Source organism: Mobula hypostoma, chromosome 5 (assembly GCF_963921235.1).
Source record: "Mobula hypostoma chromosome 5, sMobHyp1.1, whole genome shotgun sequence".
Lineage (NCBI taxonomy): Eukaryota > Metazoa > Chordata > Chondrichthyes > Myliobatiformes > Myliobatidae > Mobula > Mobula hypostoma.
The window spans coordinates 186,702,155-186,719,553 of NC_086101.1; the positions used below are offsets into that span (position 1 = coordinate 186,702,155).

Below are 17,399 nucleotides of genomic sequence, written 5' to 3' on the forward strand. Positions count from 1 at the left end.
AAGCTGTTCACCCTCTCAACCCCAGATCCATTGATGTCAATAGGGGTTAGCCTGTCTCCATTCCTCCTGTAGTCCACAACCAGCTCCTTTGTTTTTGCGACATTGAGGGAGAGGTTGCTGGCATTCTAATAGTGTTATGCTAACTGCTACACTATCGTGCTGCTCACTTTCGTATCATGTATCTGTCCAATGGTCCTTTAAAGGCTGCCACTGTATCTGCCTCAACTACTTTCTCTGGAAGCTTGATATTCCATATTTTCTGCATACCACCCTCTGGGTGAAAAAAGTTCCCCTCAAGTTCCTCTCAAATCTTTCCCTTCTCACCTTAAGGCTCTGCCCACTCCCCAGTCCTGGGGGGAGTCGAAAGACTGAGTACATTCACCCTACCTAAGTGGTTAAGGCATTGGACTAGCGACCTGAAGGTCGTGAGTTTGAGCCCCAGCCGAGGGAACGTGTTGTGTCCTTGAGCAAAGCACTTAATCACACATTGCTCTGCGACGACACTGGTGCCAAGTTGTATGGGTCCTAATGCCCTTCCCTTGGACGACATTGGTGTCGTGGAGAGGGGAGACTTGCAGCATGGGCAACTGCTGGTCTTCCATACAACCTTGCCCAGGCCTGCGCCCTGGAGAGTGAAGACTTTCCAGGCGCAGGTCCATGGTCTCGCAAGACTAACGGATGCCTTTATGCCCCTCATGGTTTTACACACCTCTGTAAGATCACCTCTCACTCCTATTTACAAAAGGGAAAAATGTCTCACTCTGTCCAATCTCTCCCTCTATGTAACTCAGTTCCCCCCAAGACCTGGCGACATTCTCGTAAATAATCTTTCCTGCACTCTTTCTAATTTCAAAGTTCAAAGTAAACTTTATTATCAAAATACTATATATAGCCCTGTATACGTCGCTATATACAAGCCTGAGATTCATTTTCCTGTGGGCATACTCAACAAATCTATTGAATAGTAACTATAACAGGATAAATGAAAAATCAACCAGAGTTCAGAAGACAACAAACTGTGCAAATACAAATATAAATAAATAGCAATAAATATCGAGAACATGAGATGACAAGTCCTTGAAAGTGAGTCCATTGGTTGTGGGGATGGTTCAGTGATGGGACAAGTGAAGCTAAATGTAGTTATCTCCTTTTGTTCAACAGCCTGATGGTTGACTTGAGTATTTGACCTTAATATTTCCTGTGGTATTTTTGCACACTTACATGGCGACTTACACATTTATGGAGAGGCTATTACACACTCATGCCTGTACTCTTGCAGAGTAACTCAATGTACCTCAGTGTACTGACCAAAGTACATTTAACACAAGGTTTTCAAGTACACAGTGTGTGTCTTTTGCGTATTTGCATTCTCACTGCCACACCCTCGCACACCACAGGGGACATGTGGTGCACATGGTGGCGGGCTGTTGCACACGTATACACATCGGTACTTACTGTGACGCGCCACCAGCTTGTGAGTGAAACATGTCTCCCTCACCCTCTGAGTCCGTAGAAGATGCACCTGCGGTGAAGAGACAAGGACAGAGTCAAACTTTGCTTCAAGGGGAGTAGGCTTTGCACTTCTGAATAGCCCCAACTGAATCTGAACCCTAAACACAAGAGATTCTGCCAATGCTAGAAACCATGCAACACACACAAAATGCTGGAGGAACTCAGCATCTCTGGGGAGGAATAAAGAGTTGACATTTCGGGCCGAAACCCTACATCAGGCCAGGAGAGGAAGGGGGCAGGCCCTCAAAAGCAGCTTATAATTTGTGTGACAACTAAATAGTCAGCTGCCTGCATCTGATCACAGTTAGTTCATGCTGTCCAATGTCCAATGAAGCTTCAACCGTAGCAGATTATAGACACAAGAGATTATACAGATGCTGGAGATCTTGGCCAATGTACACAAAAAGCTGGAGGAACTCAGCAGGTCAGGCAGCATCCATGGAGAGGAATAATCAGTTGATGTTTTGGGTGAAGACCCTTCATCAGGACTCATGATGAAGAGGGGTTCCCAACCCTTTTAATACCATGGACCCCCACCATTAACCCAGGGGTCTGCGGAGCCAGCGCTGGGAACCCATAATGATAAAGGATCCTGCTGGAACATCGACTGTTTATTCCTCTCCACAGATGCTGCCTGACCTGCTGAGTTCCTCCAGCATCGTGTGTGTGACCACAAATGCTCTGCACTGCTTTTCGACATCCCAAGGACGCAGCCTAGAAGATGAGCGCTTTCCGCGGCCCTGTGGACGGGCCGATTCTAAGCAGTGTCCCCAGCTGAAGTGTTGCAGGAGAGAACGGAATATCGGGAACAGCAGATCCGCTGTCGGAGGCTGTGTACTCGGAGAGTTGTGCTCTCTCTCTCTCTCTCTCTGTCATTGGTGGGTGAGAGATTGTCGCTGATTCTTGGGTCACAGAACTCGGGGTGGGGGGGGGAAGTGCGTGACAGACTTTTAACACCATAAATCAGCGAGTTGTTTTGTTATGTCTCCCTTCTTGCTTCATGGCCTTCATTGGGGGCACTGGTGTGGTGGAGGGTGCTGATGCTTTTTATTTGCAGAAGTAGGTTGGGGTCGGAGTTGGTAGTCATTTTGCTGCCGCTTGTGTGTGGGAGGGGGGAGAAGGGGGCTTCGGGGTTCTAATGTTTTTAACTTATTCTTTGGGGGCACTTTTCTGTTTTCGTGGATGTCTGCGAAGAACAAGAATTTCAGGATGTATATTGTATACATTCTCTGACATTAAGTGGAACTATTGAACTATTTGAACAATAAACTGCACGCAGGTAATTGAATCCAGTTGCGCAGCCATTGTGTAGGTGCGTTTACAGGAGACACAAGAGTGTGCAGACACTGGAATCTGCAGCAACAAGCAACCTGCTGGAGGAACTCGGTGGGTCGAGCAGCATTTCTGAACGGAGCTGTAGAAATTCTGCTCTCTGACTCAGTTGGGAGGGATTGTGGGGTTGGAGTTTGGGGTTCAATCCTGGTGTCTCTGTAAGGAGTTTTTACATGCTCCTTGTAGAATGAATGGGTGCTCTGGTTTCCTCCCACAGTCCAAACACGCATTGGTTAGTAGGTTAATTGGTCATTGTAAATTGCCCGTGATTCAGCTAGGGGTTGCTGCGCGACACCAATGCAAATGGACGGTAGGGTCTGTTTCTTGCTATATCTTTAAATAAAATAAATAAATCTCTCCCTTTACACCTTAAAACCTGTAATTATTGATTTTCCAACACTGGAAACTGGAGATATTTTTACACAGGAAATAAGACCACAATACACAGTTGCAGAATCAGGCCATTCAGCCCATCGATTCTGCTCTGCCATTCAATCATGGCTGATTTAATCTCCCTCTCAACCCCATTCTCCTGTCTTCTCCTTGTAACCTTTGATGCCCTTACCAACAACCTCGGCTTTAAATATACCCAATGACTTGGCCTCCACAGCCACCTGTAGCAATGAAGGCTCACGTTCAGCTCATGGAAGTATTACTGTGTCACTTAAGCTGGGATTTTTGTCAGTTCATGCCTTGGCCGCAGTAGAATATTGGTTAGCTTTACAGTGCCAGTGACCACTGATTGGTTTCAATTCCTGCCGCTGTCTGTAAGGAGTTTTTACGTTCTCGGTATAACTGTATGGGTTTTCTCTGGGTGCTTCTGTTCCCTCCCACATCCCAAAAGACATACGGGTGAGGGTGAGCAAATTGTGGGCATGCGAGTCTGACACCAGAAGCATGGTAACACTTGCAGGCTGCCCCCAGCACGTCCTCGGGCTGGGTTGGTTGTGGACACAAACGGAGCACTTCACTGTATGTTTCAACGTACATGTGACAAATAAAGCTAATCTCTGTCTTTAATATGTGGGAAGGAGGAATTGTCGGTGTTTTGGGACTCAGGATGCAGATCCAGACTCTGTCAGTAGGTAACAGACAAAGCAATGGAGGAACTCAGCGGGTCAGGCAGGATCTATGGACGGTCCACGTTTCAGGTCAAGACCTCTCACCTGGACTGAAGGATAGAGGGCAGATAGCCAATATAAAAAGCCAGCATCCTGTATCTGCACCCAAAGCCCTCCACAGGTGTTGCCTGACCTGCTGAGTTCCTTCAGCATTTTGTACAGAGCTTCAGATTCCGGCATCTGCAGTCTCTTGTGTCTCTGTGGGCAGGTTGATGCGCTGGGCATCCCTGACATTACTGGCAAGTGCCAGCCTGTCAGAGGCTTCCCATCTGTCAGATGGAAAGAGGGAGGTTTGTTTGACACTGGGATGATTAGTTAGTGGGAACAGGAAATATCTTCCTTCCTGCAGCAGGATGGACACTAATGAGAAACAGGTCTGCACTAGTGGCAGGCACAGTCTGTCTTTAGGCACACCCAGCTCCCTGCTCCAACACATTTGTTTAATCATCGTTACAAAGTCAATTTGTCAATTGTCCACCAGTGCCCTATGAAGTCAAAAAAAGGGCAGCATAGTTGTGGAGCAGTTGGTGCAAAGCTGTACGATCAGGGTTCAATTCCCATCACCGTCTGTAAGGAGTTCGCACGTTCTTGTCACCGCATGGGTTTCCACTGGGCGCTCCGGTTTACTACCGTTGTCTGAAGACGTATGGGTTAGGGTCACCGCTAGTAGGTTGTGGACATGGTGCTGGAAGCATGGCAACTGTTGGGACAGGAAACAGCTTCCTCCCCCAGGCCGTGAGACGACTGAACTCCCTGCCACCACCCAGGTCCCATCACATATGAAGCCCCAGTGGTGTTATGCTGTTCACTTTTTACCTTATGTCATAAATGCACCTCATTATTTGTTCATTTCTTTGTCTTTATTACTACATTCTGTGTTGTGTATGTGAGTTATATTTACTGTGTTGTGCACCAAGATGAGGGCACCTCAAGAAGGAGGAGTAAAACCTCCAAGCTGATGGTATGAATATCAATTTTTCTTTCTTTTAAAAAAATTCCCTCTCCTCCTCCATTCCCCACTCCGAGCTTTTACCTCTTCTCATCTACCCATCACTTCCTCCGGGTCCCCTCCTCTCCCATGGTCCACTCTCCTCTCCTATCAGATTCCTTCTCCATTCCTTTAACTTTCCCACTCATCTAGCTTCACCTATCACCTTCCAGCTTGTCCTGCTTTCCCTCCGCCCCATCTTTTTATTCAGGCATCTTCCTCCTGCCTTCTCCGTCCTGAAGCAGGGTCTTGGCCAGAAAGGTCAGCTATTTATTCATTTCTGTAGATGCTGCCCGACCTGCTGAGTTCCTCCAGCATTCAGTGTGTGTTACTCTGGTCTGGAATACATGTTCATTTTGGTGGTATTCATGTGTAGGGTTGAATGACTTGACCTTGATCTTGACACTTGCGGGCTGCCCCCAGTACAATTCTCTTGATGCAAACGATGCATTTCACTGTATGTTTCAGAATCTGAATCAGGTTTAATATCACTGACATAAGTGAAATTTGTTATTTTGTGGAAGCGGTATAGAACAGTTCAACCTATATGTGACAAATAAAACTCATCTTCTCTTTTAAGAAGCCTCGCCCTCATCATCTTACCAGTGTCTAAGGCATGACCTGACAAAAATGTCTGCTCAAGTGATGCAATAAGTTTTCCATTAGCTGAACGTGAGCCTTAATGTGGTCACAATCCCACGAATGAATCAGAGAGATGAATTTCTACTGCACTGTCGGCAGTCTTTCAGGATGTTCCGAATATCTTTGCACTGATACATCACCACACAAAATGAGCCAATTCAGCCACTGGGTACACACCAAGCCCCAGCAGCATCAGTATTGGTACTGGTTTATTATTGTCACATGTACTGAGGTCAGCGAAAAGCTTGCCTTGCACACTGTTCAAACAGACCAATTCGAAGAAGGAGTCTGAGAGTCTGAGTGGGAGTGCCGAGAAAGACTTTTTTGAAATTTTCGTTATTTTTTTTCTCCAACGGCGTTCTGAGAGGCGGGACTGCACAGGCATGTGACGTCGGGCAGTGCAGCGTGGCAGATTTAAAAGGAACAAGCCTCATAGAGCGGGCAGCGTAGTTTGCGGGCTGCGGAGTGAGCCGGGAGCAGAGTGAAGACTTAAGGGCTTCGGCTCAACGGGCTTAGGCGGAAATGGGAGAGGCGAGGGAGGTTTGGCATTCATTTTCTGTTGTTATTTGAGGAGAGGGGCAGTATGAGTGAGAGGGCAGTTTGCTGTTCTCGGTGTTGGATGTGGGAGGCCCTGGAGTCTCCAAGCCTCCCGGACGTCCACATCTGCGCCAGGTGCATCGAGATGCAGCTCCTAAGGGACCGCGTTATGGAACTGGAGCTGCAGCTCGATGACCTTCGTCTGGTCAGGGAGAGCGAGGAGGTGATAGAGAGGAGTTGCAGGCAGGTGGTCACGCCGGGGCCACGGGAGGCAGACAAGTGGGTCACGGTTAGGAGGGGGAAGGGGAAGAGTCAGGTAATAGAGAGTACCCCGGTGGCTGTGCCTCTTGACAATAGGTACTCCTGTTTGAGTACTTTTGGGGGGGACAGCTTACCTGGGGGAAGAGACAGTGGCCGTGCCTCCGGCACAGAGTCCGGCCCTGTAGCTCAGAAGGGTAGGGCAAGGAAGAGGAGGGCAGTTGTGATAGGGGACTCGATAGTAAGGGGGTCAGATAGGCGATTCTGTGGACGCAGTCCAGAGACCCGGATGGTAGTTTGCCTCCCTGGTGCCAGGGTCCAGGATATTTCTGATCGTGTCCAAGATATCCTGAAGTGGGAGGGTGAGGAGCCAGAGGTCGTGGTACATATAGGTACCAATGACATAGGTAGGAAAAGGGATGAGGTCCTGAAAGGAGAATATAGGGAGCTAGGAAGGGAGTTGAGAAAAAGGACCGCAAAGGTAGTAATCTCGGGATTACTGCCTGTGCCACGCAACAGTGAGAGTAGGAATGCGATGAGGTGGAGGATAAATGCGTGGCTGAGGGATTGGAGCAGGGGGCAGAGATTCAAGTTTTTGGATCATTGGGACCTCTTTTGGCGCAGGCGTGACCTGTACAAAAAGGACGGGTTACACTTGAATCCTAGGGGGACCAATATCCTGGCAGGGAGATTAGCGGGGGCTACTGAGGTGACTTTAAACTAGAATGGTTGGGGGGTGGGAATCAAATTAAAGAGGCTAGGCGTGAGGAGGTTAGTTCACAACAGGGGGATGGGAACCAGTGCAGAGAGAAAGAGGGGTGTAAAGTGAGGGTAGAAGCAAAAAGTACTAAGGAGAAAAGTAAAAGTGGCAGGCCGACAAATCCAGGGCAAGCATTAAAAAGGGCCACTTTTCAACATAATTGTATAAGGGCTAAGAGAGTTGTAAAACAGCGCCTGAAGGCTTTATGTGTCAATGCAAGGAGCATTCGTAATAAGGTGGATGAATTGAAAGTGCAGATTGTTATTAATGATTATGATATAGTTGGGATCACAGAGACATGGCTCCAGGGTGACCAGGGATGGGAGCTCAACGTTCAGGGATATTCAATATTCAGGAGGGATAGACATAAAGGAAGGGGAGGTGGGGTGGCGTTGCTGGTTAAAGAAGAGATTAACGCAATAGAAAGGAAAGACATAAGCCAGGAAGATGTGGAATCGATATGGGTAGAGCTGCGTAACACTAAGGGGCAGAAGACGCTGGTGGGAGTTGTGTACAGGCCACCTAACAGTAGTAGTGAGGTCAGAGATGGTATTAAACAGGAAATTAGAAATGTGTGCAATAAAGGAACAGCAGTTATAATGGGTGACTTCAATCTACATGTAGATTGGGTGAACCAAATTGGTAAAGGTGCTGAGGAAGAGGATTTCTTGGAATGTATGCGGGATGGTTTTTTGAACCAACATGTCGAGGAACCAACTAGAGAGCAGGCTATTCTGGACTGGGTTTTGAGCAATGAGGAAGGGTTAATTAGCGATCTTGTCGTGAGAGGCCCCTTGGGTAAGAGTGACCATAATATGGTGGAATTCTTCATTAAGATGGAGAGTGACATAGTTAATTCAAAAACAAAGGTTCTGAACTTAAAGAGGGGTAACTTTGAAGGTATGAGACGTGAATTAGCTAAGATAGACTGGCAGATGACACTTAAAGGATTGACGGTGGATATGCAATGGCAAGCATTTAAAGGTTGCATGGATGAACTACAACAATTGTTCATCCCAGTTTGGCAAAAGAATAAATCAAGGAAGGTAGTGCACCCGTGGCTGACAAGAGAAATTAGGGATAGTATCAATTCCAAAGAAGAAGTATACAAATTAGCTAGAGAAAGTGGCTCACCTGAGGACTGGGAGAAATTCAGAGTTCAGCAGAGGAGGACAAAGGGCTTAATTAGGAAGGGGAAAAAAGATTATGAGAGAAAACTGGCAGGGAACATAAAAACGGACTGTAAAAGCTTTTATAGATATGTAAAAAGGAAAAGACTGGTAAAGACAAATGTAGGTCCCCTGCAGACAGAAACAGGTGAATTGATTATGGGGAGCAAGGACATGGCAGACCAATTGAATAATTACTTTGGTTCTGTCTTCACTAAGGAGGACATAAATAACCTTCCAGAAATAGTAGGGGACAGAGGGTCCAGTGAGATGGAGGAACTGAGCGAAATACATGTTAGTAGGGAAGTGGTGTTAGGTAAATTGAAGGGATTGAAGGCAGATAAATCCCCAGGGCCAGATGGTCTGCATCCTAGAGTGCTTAAGGAAGTAGCCCAAGAAATAGTGGATGCATTGGTGATAATTTTTCAAAACTCGTTAGATTCTGGACTAGTTCCTGAGGATTGGAGGGTGGCTAATGTAACCCCACTTTTTAAAAAAGGAGGGAGAGAGAAACAGGGGAATTATAGACCGGTTAGCCTAACGTCGGTGGTGGGGAAACTGCTGGAGTCAGTTATCAAGGATGTGATAACAGCACATTTGGAAAGCGGTGAAATGATCGGACAAAGTCAGCATGGATTTGTGAAAGGAAAATCATGTCTGACGAATCTCATAGAATTTTTTGAGGATGTAACTAGTAGAGTGGATAGGGGAGAACCAGTGGATGTGGTATATTTGGATTTTCAAAAGGCTTTTGACAAGGTCCCACACAGGAGATTAGTGTGCAAACTTAAAGCACACGGTATTGGGGGTAAGGTATTGGTGTGGGTGGAGAATTGGTTAGCAGACAGGAAGCAAAGAGTGGGAATAAACAGGACCTTTTCAGAATGGCAGGCGGTGACTAGTGGGGTACCGCAAGGCTCAGTGCTGGGACCCCAGTTGTTTACAATATATATTAATAACTTGGATGAGGGAATTGAATGCAGCATCTCCAAGTTTGCGGATGACACGAAGCTGGGTGGCAGTGTTAGCTGTGAGGAGGATGCTAAGAGGATGCAGGGTGACTTGGATAGGTTGGGTGAGTGGGCAAATTCATGGCAGATGCAATTTAATGTGGATAAATGTGAAGTTATCCACTTTGGTGGCAAAAATAGGAAAACAGATTATTATCTGAATGGTGGCCGATTAGGAAAAGGGGAGGTGCAACGAGACCTGGGTGTCATTATACACACAGTCATTGAAAGTGGGCATGCAGGTACAGCAGGCGGTGAAAAAGGCGAATGGTATGCTGGCATTTATAGCGAGAGGATTCGAGTACAGGAGCAGGGAGGTACTACTGCAGTTGTACAAGGCCTTGGTGAGACCACACCTGGAGTATTGTGTGCAGTTTTGGTCCCCTAATCTGAGGAAAGACATCCTTGCCATAGAGGGAGTACAAAGAAGGTTCACCAGATTGATTCCTGGGATGGCAGGACTTTCATATGAAGAAAGACTGGATGAACTGGGCTTGTACTTGTTGGAATTTAGAAGATTGAGGGGGGATCTGATTGAAACGTATAAGATCCTAAAGGGATTGGACAGGCTAGATGCAGGAAGATTGTTCCCGATGTTGGGGAAGTCCAGAATGAGGGGCCACAGTTTGAGGATAGAGGGGAAGCCTTTTAGGACCGAGATTAGGAAAAACTTCTTCACACAGAGAGTGGTGAATCTGTGGAATTCTCTGCCACAGGAAACAGTTGAGGCCAGTTCATTGGCTATATTTAAGAGGGAGTTAGATATGGCCCTTGTGGCTACGGGGGTCAGGGAGTATGGAGGGAAGGCTGGGGTGGGGTTCTGAATTGGATGATCAGCCATGATCATAATAAATGGCGGTGCAGGCTCAAAGGGCCGAATGGCCTACTCCTGCACCTATTTTCTATGTTTCTATGTTTCTATTACACAATGCATTGTGGTAGTTTTGGTTCAGAGACACATTATGGTAATAGGCCCATCTGTAGAAGAAGAATCTCAAGGTTGCATAATGTAAGCATATATTGATAATAAATATACTTTGAACTTTGAATCTGCCAAATTACACCTGTGTGACCAAATAACCTACTAACCTGTGGGATTTTGGAACGTAGGAGGGAACCAGAGCACCCGGAGGAAATCTATGCAGTCACAGGCAGAATATACAAACTCCTTCCAGACAGCCGGGGGTGGCGGGGGGTGGGGGGCAGATTTCAACCCGGGTTGCTGGCACTGTAATAGCGTTTAGCCAACTGCTACACTACCATGCCAACCCCAAAGGTAGACCAAGCTAAATAATAACAATGCAGAATCATGTTATAGAGAGTGGGCGGTGCAGGTAAACAAAGTGAAAGATTATAATGAGGTAGATTGTGAGGTCAAGATCCAAGCTATTGTGAAAGAGGTCTGTTGAAAGATGCTTGGCCAGGTACATGGATAGGAATCTATCTACCTGTGACGCCACTTCCGATGAAGTCTGGGTATACAGGTCCATAGTTCATTGAAAATGGTGTCATGGGCAGATAAGGTTATAAAGAAAACTTCTGGCACATTGGCTGTCATAAACTAATCCACTGAGTACAGAAGATGGGATATTATGTTGAAGTTCTATAAGACATTGGTGAGGCCTAATTTGGAATTTGCAGCTACCTTCAGGAAAGATGTAAACAAGGTTGAAAGAGTACAGAGAAAATTTGCAAGGACGTTGCTGGGATTTGAGGACCTGAGTTATAAGGAAAGATTGAACAGGTTAGGACTTTATTCCTTGGAACGTAGAAGATTGAGAGGAGATTTGATAGAGGTTTACAAAATTATGAGGTGTATAGATAGGGTAAATGCAAGCAGGCTTTTTCCATTGTGGTTGGGTGGGCCTACAACCAGAGGTCATGGGTTAAGGGTGAAAGGTAAAATGTTTGAGAGGAACATGAGGGGAAACTGCTTCACTCAGAGGGTTGTGAGAGTGTGGAATGAACTGCCAGCACAAGTGGTGCATGTGCGCGCGATTTCAGTGTTTAAGAGAAGTTTGGATAGATACATTAATGGTTGGGGTATGGAGGGCTATGGTCCCAATGCAAGTTGATAGGAATAGGTAGTTTAGTAGGTAGTTGTTGGCATGGACTAGATGGACCAAAGGGTCTGTTTCTGTGCTGTACTTTTCTATGACTCTGTGAAAGGTTTAGAGGAATATGGGCAAAATGTGGGAAAATGGAACCAGCTTAGTTGGGAATCTTGGTTGGCATGGACCAGATGGGCTGAAGGGCCTGTTTCATAAGCCATAGGAATAGACTTAAGCCCATCGAGTTTGCTCCGCCATTCAATCATAAGACCATAAGATATAGGAGCAGAATTAGGCCATTTGGCCCATCAAGACTGCTCCGTCATTTCATCTTGGCTGATCCAATTTTTCTCTCAGCCCCAATCTCTTGCCTTCCCCCTGTATCCCTTCATGCCCTGACCAATCAAGAACCTATCAACCTCGGCCTTAAAAATACATAAAGACTTGGCCTCCACAGCTGCCCGTGACAATGAATTCCACAGATTCACCACTCTGTCCAAAAAAATTTCTCCTTATCTCAGTTCTAAAAGGCCACACTTCTATTTTGAGGCTGTGTCTCCTTGTCTTAAGACCATAAGACATTGAAACAGAATTAGGCTATTTGGCCCATCGAGTCTGCATCATCTTTCAATCATAGCTGATCCTTCTTTCTCCCCTCCTCAGCCTCACTCCCTGGCCTTCTTCCTGTAACTTTTGATGCTGCATCCAATCAAGAACCTATCAATCTCTGCCTTAAATACACCCATTGACCTGGCCTCAACTGCGGTCTATGGTAACAAATTCCACAAATTTACCACCCTCTGGCTAAAGAAATTTCTCTGCATCTCTGTTTTAAATGGATGCCTTTCTATCCTGAGGCTGTGCCCTCTTGTCCTAGATTTTCCCCACCATGGGAAACTTCCTTTCCACATCTACTCTGTCTAAGCCTTTCAATATTCAAAAGGTTTCAATGAGATCTCCCCGCCCCTGCATCCTTCTAAATTCCAGCGAGTACAGATCCAGAGCCACCAAATGTTCCTCGTATGATAACCCTTTAATTCCTGGAATCATCTTTGTGAACCTCCTCTGACCCCTCTCCAATGCCAGCACATCCTTTCTTTGATGAGGAGCCCAAAACTGTTCACAATACTCAAGGTGAGGCCTCACCAGTGCCTTATAAAGCATCAGCATACATTCCTGCTCTTGTATTCTAGACCTCTTGAAATGAATGCTAACATTGCATTTTCCTTCCTCACCCCTGATTCAACCTGCAAGTTAACCTTCAGGGTGTTCTGCACAAGGACTCCCAAGACCTTCTGCATCTCAGATCTTTGGATTTTCTCCATGTTTGGAAAATAGTCCACACATTTATTTCTACTACCAAAGTGCATGACCATGCATTTTCCAACATTGTATTTCATTTGTCACTCTCTTGCCCCTTCTCCTAATCTGTCTAATTCCTTCTCCAGCCTACCTGTTTCCTCAACACCACCTGCCCCTCCACCAATCTTAGTATCATCTGCAAACTTGGTAACAAAGCCATCTATTCAATCATCTAAATCATTGATATACAGCATAAAAAGAAGTGGTCCCAACATCAACCCCTGCGGAACACCACTAGTCACTGGCAGCCAACCAGAAAAGGATCCTTTTATTCCCACTCGCTGCCTCCTACCTATCAGCCAATGCTCTAACCATTGCAGTAACTTTTCTGTAATGCCATGGGTTCATAACTTGGTAAGTAGCCTCATGTGTGGCATCTTGTTAAAGACCTTCTGGAAGTCCAAAAATATACAACATCCATCCCATCCCCTTTATCTATCCTACTTGTAATCTCCTCAAAGAATTCCAACAGCTTTGTCAGGCAAGATCTTCCCTTAAGGAAACCATGCTGACCTTGTCCTATCTTGCCCTGTGCCACCAAGTACTCCATAAACTTATACTTAATAATTTTTTCCTTGTTAAATCTGTTTTTTATACATAGTAAGACTATTCTTGACTCCAAGAACTATCTGTAGAGCAGGTCCACCGCATCAGAGAGCTGCTCATTGTTCAGAGTAGCCGCCGGGGTGTCGTAAGAGCTGGCTAGCGGTTCGGAGAAGGCAAGGCAGCCTGGGGAGGTCGAGTCAGGTTGTCGAGCCATCGGGTTGCAGGAGAAGCTGGATTGGGTTCCGAAGAAATGATCTGGGTGCAGACCATGCTGCTGCATGCTACTCCGAGGCACTGGAATTGGTGCCTTCGAGTTAGCACAAAAGCGGTGTGCAGTGAAACCATGTGTGACTGTCTTGGTCATTTCTTTTGCGATCGCAAGACCCTGTTGGGCATTGATTGTTGCAGGCCTGCTTCCCTTGTCTGGTGTTTAGACAAGCGGTGAGGTTCAGTGGCGGCTCGGTTATAGCTAGGACTAGGCCTCAGTCCTCAGGCTTGCGTTGTAGCGTGGTGTCTGGGCTTGCGTTGTAGCGTGGCGTTGGGCTTGCGTTGTAGTGTGGCGTTGGGCTTGCGTTGTAGCATAGCATCCAGGCTCGCTGGGGGTTAGCCGCTCCTGTTGGTGCTGCCCTCCAGTGTTGGGTCGGTGGAATTACAGGCTGGACTGCCAGGAACCATCAATTTACAGGACTTGTTGCTCAGACACTTGGACTAAAAATTTGTTTTCTTAAGTGACTATATTCTTTTTTTTTCTTTCACATTATTTTGAATGTGCATATATATTTTTGCACCCTGGCCCCAGAGGAACACTGTCTCATTTGGCGGTATCCATGTGTGGTTTGAATGACAATTAAACTTGATTAGATTTGATTTGACTACAGCTCGACATTCAATGATATCATTCCCTCAAAACTAATCAATAAGCTTTAAGACCTTGGCCTCTTGTGCAATTGGATCCTCAATTTCCTCACTTGCAGACAGACCCCAGTCATTTCAGATTGGCAACAACATCCTCTCCTTGATCTCCATCAGCACAGGTGCACCATAAGGCAGTGTGCTTAGCCTCCTGCTCTACTCACTTTACACTTATGACTGTGAGGCCAAGCACAGATCCAATGCTATATTTATGTTTTGTGACTATACCACTGTTGTTGGCTGAATCAAAGGTGGTGATGAATCAGCATGTAGGAGGGAGACTGAAAATCTGGCTGAGTGGCCATAACAACAACCTCTCACTAAATGTCAGCAAGACCAAGGAGCTGATTATTAACTTCAGGAGAAGGAAACCAGAGTTCTGTGAGCCACCAGTCCTCAGTGGGGGATCAGAGGTGGTGAGGATCCGCAACTTTAAATTCCTCGGTGTTATTACTTCAGAGAACCGGTCCTGGGCCCAGAACATAAGTGCAATTATGAAGAAAGCACAGCAGTGCCTCTACTTCCTTAAATGTTTGCAAAGATTCAGCATCACATCTAAAACTTTGATAAACTTCTATAGATGTGTATTGGAAAGTATATTGATCGGCTGCATCACAGCCTGGTACAGAAGCACCAATGCTGCTGAATGGAAAATCTTGCAGCCCAGTCCATCAGGGGTAAAGCCCTCCCCACCACTGAGCACATTTACACAGCGAGTTGTCACAGGAAAGCAGCATCCATCATCAAAGACCCCCACCACCCAAGTCATGCTCTCTTCTCACTACTGCCATTAGAAAAAAGGTACAGGAGCCTCAGTACTCTCACCACCAAGCCCAGGGACAATTACCCTCAACCATCAGGCTCCTGAATGAATGGGATTTGTCCCATCACTGAAACTTTCCCACGATCTACAGACTCATTTTCAAGAAGTCATCTCATGTTCTTGATATTTATTTTTTTTTATTAATTATTATTTCTTTTTTTGTATTTGCACAGTTTGTTGTCTTTTGAACATTGGTTGCTTGTCTATCCTGTTCGTGTGATTCTATTACAGTTCTTGGATTTACTGAGTATGCCCACAAGAGAAAGAATTGTAGGGTTGTATATAGTGATATGTGGTTACTTTGAAATTAAGTTTCCTTTGAATTTTGAACTAGATTGCCCCCAGGATTGGAAAGGAAGGGGGAGGAAGCCAGAATAAGAAGGGGGAGGGGAAAGAGTACAAGCTGGCTGTTGATAGGTGAAGCCAGGTGTGTGAATGAAATAAGAAGCAAGAAGGTGATAGGTGGAAAAGTTGAAGGGATAGGAAAGAAGAGTAGACTATGGTAGAAGAAAGGGAAGGAAGGAGGGAACGAGAGGGACAAGATGGGCAAATGAACAGAACAGAAGGGGTGGGAGGGGAATCAGAATGGAGAATGGAAAAACAGAGAGGGGGAGGGGAGGGGAGGGGAGGGGTGGGGGGAATAACCGAAGTTGGAGAAGTTGATGTTCATTGCATTGAACCATTAACATGGAGAGAGGCCAACTGGACATGTTAACTTGCCAATGGGTCTTGTACAGACAATGCTGTTGTATCTGGTTGGTGGGGCAGGACGTGTGGAGAAGTTGTCAGTCACCAGGTTTACCCACCTTTCACCACATCACTGGTTACCAGTTTATTGTTGGTACATGTATCGATGGAGACTGTGAGCAATGCCTTTGGGAACTGGTAATTGGTTTGTTACTGTCACATGTAGTGAAAACTACTGCCGTGGCAACCATCAGATTGATCCAAAGTTATGTACACCAAGGTAGTACCAAAGGAAAACAACAATAGAATGCATAATCAAGTTCAAGTTCAAGTTTAATTGTCACTCAACTGTACATGAATACCCATGACTACAGCCAAATGAATCAGTGTTCCTCTGGGGCCAAGGTACAAAACACAGTATCAATAGTCACACACAGCACAAAGCATATATAATTATAATAGCAGAGAAGCACACAGTGACAAAAAATATATATAGCCCAAGTCCCTGAATGTCATGGCCTGTAGATTGATGGTGAATGAGATGTTGACCTTGAGCCATGTTTCTGCAAGAACAGGCCCAAAGTCATCAAATGCTCCTTATACGTTAATCCAAGAGCTAGTAGGAAGGGGAAGAAGCCAGTATGAGAAGGTGGGAGAGGGAAGGAGTACAAGCTGGCAGGTGAGGGGAAAGGTGGGTGGGTGGAGGAGAGGAGATGAAGTGAGAAGCTGGGAGGTGGTAGGAGGAAAGTTAAAGGGCCAAAGAAGGAATCTGATAGGAGAGGAGAAAAGAGACTTCTTAAGTGATCCGACTTGAAAATCTTTACACACTTGGTGTTTGTTTTTACAAATGGCCTTGCACGCTTACCTTCGATATAGATCTCAGCAGACGTGCTGTCCGAACCAAAGCAGTTGGTGGCTGTACAGGCGTATCGGCCCGTATCGTCCTCAAATGCTTCCGCAATAACTAGTGTGCAGAGATCACCATCTTGGAATATCTGGATGTCTGGGGTGTTTTCCAGTTTCCTTCCCTCACAAAACCATCTGTGGATTTGGTTAAACAGAGAAAAAACACAATAAATATCTTTTGTCTACTGGAATTCTAGAGGGCATGTACACAGGTGAGAAAGATAGGCTCAAAGGAGATGTGATAGGGCACGTTTTTTGTTTTTTTTAACACAGAGGGTGGATAGTGCCTGAAATGTGCTGCTAGGGGCAGAGATGGAAGAAAATACAATGGAGCTAGACCAGCTGGAAAAATGGCAGATAGAATTTAATGCCGACAAGTGCAGGGTGTTGCACTGCAATATGACCAAATAGGGTAGGCCTTACACAGTGAGCAGTAGGGCACTGAGGCGTGCGATAGAACACAGCATTCTGGGATTACAGGTCCATAGTTAATTGAAAGTGGCGTCTCAGATAGATAGGGTCATAAAGAAAGCTTTTGGCACATTGACCTTCATAAATTGAGTACAGGAGATAGGATGTTACGTTGAAATTGCATAAGACATTGGTGAGGCCTAATTTGGAATATTGTGTGCAGTTTTGGTCACGTTCCTACAGGAAAGATGTAAATAAGGTTGAAAGAGTACACAGAAAATTTACAAGGATGTTGCTGGGTCTGAAGGACCTGGGTTAAAAGGAAAAATTGAACAAGTTAGGACTTTATTCCTTGTGGGGAAATTTGATGGC

The 17,399-nt window shown here is 45.8% G+C and overlaps 1 protein-coding gene across 8 annotated transcripts in view; it reads right to left on the reverse strand.

Moving 5' to 3' along the window:
- The window catches only part of palld (palladin, cytoskeletal associated protein), a 452,869-nt gene that overhangs the window by 230,024 nt on the left and 205,446 nt on the right, over positions 1-17,399 (reverse strand). For all 8 annotated transcript variants that reach the window (XM_063049510.1, XM_063049511.1, XM_063049509.1 and 5 more), the window contains 2 exons: positions 16,576-16,751; positions 1,456-1,522 (listed from right to left, as the gene is read on the reverse strand). In XM_063049510.1, the coding sequence (XP_062905580.1) occupies positions 1,456-1,522; positions 16,576-16,751 (243 nt within the window). The remainder of the gene's footprint in view (positions 1-1,455; positions 1,523-16,575; positions 16,752-17,399) is intronic.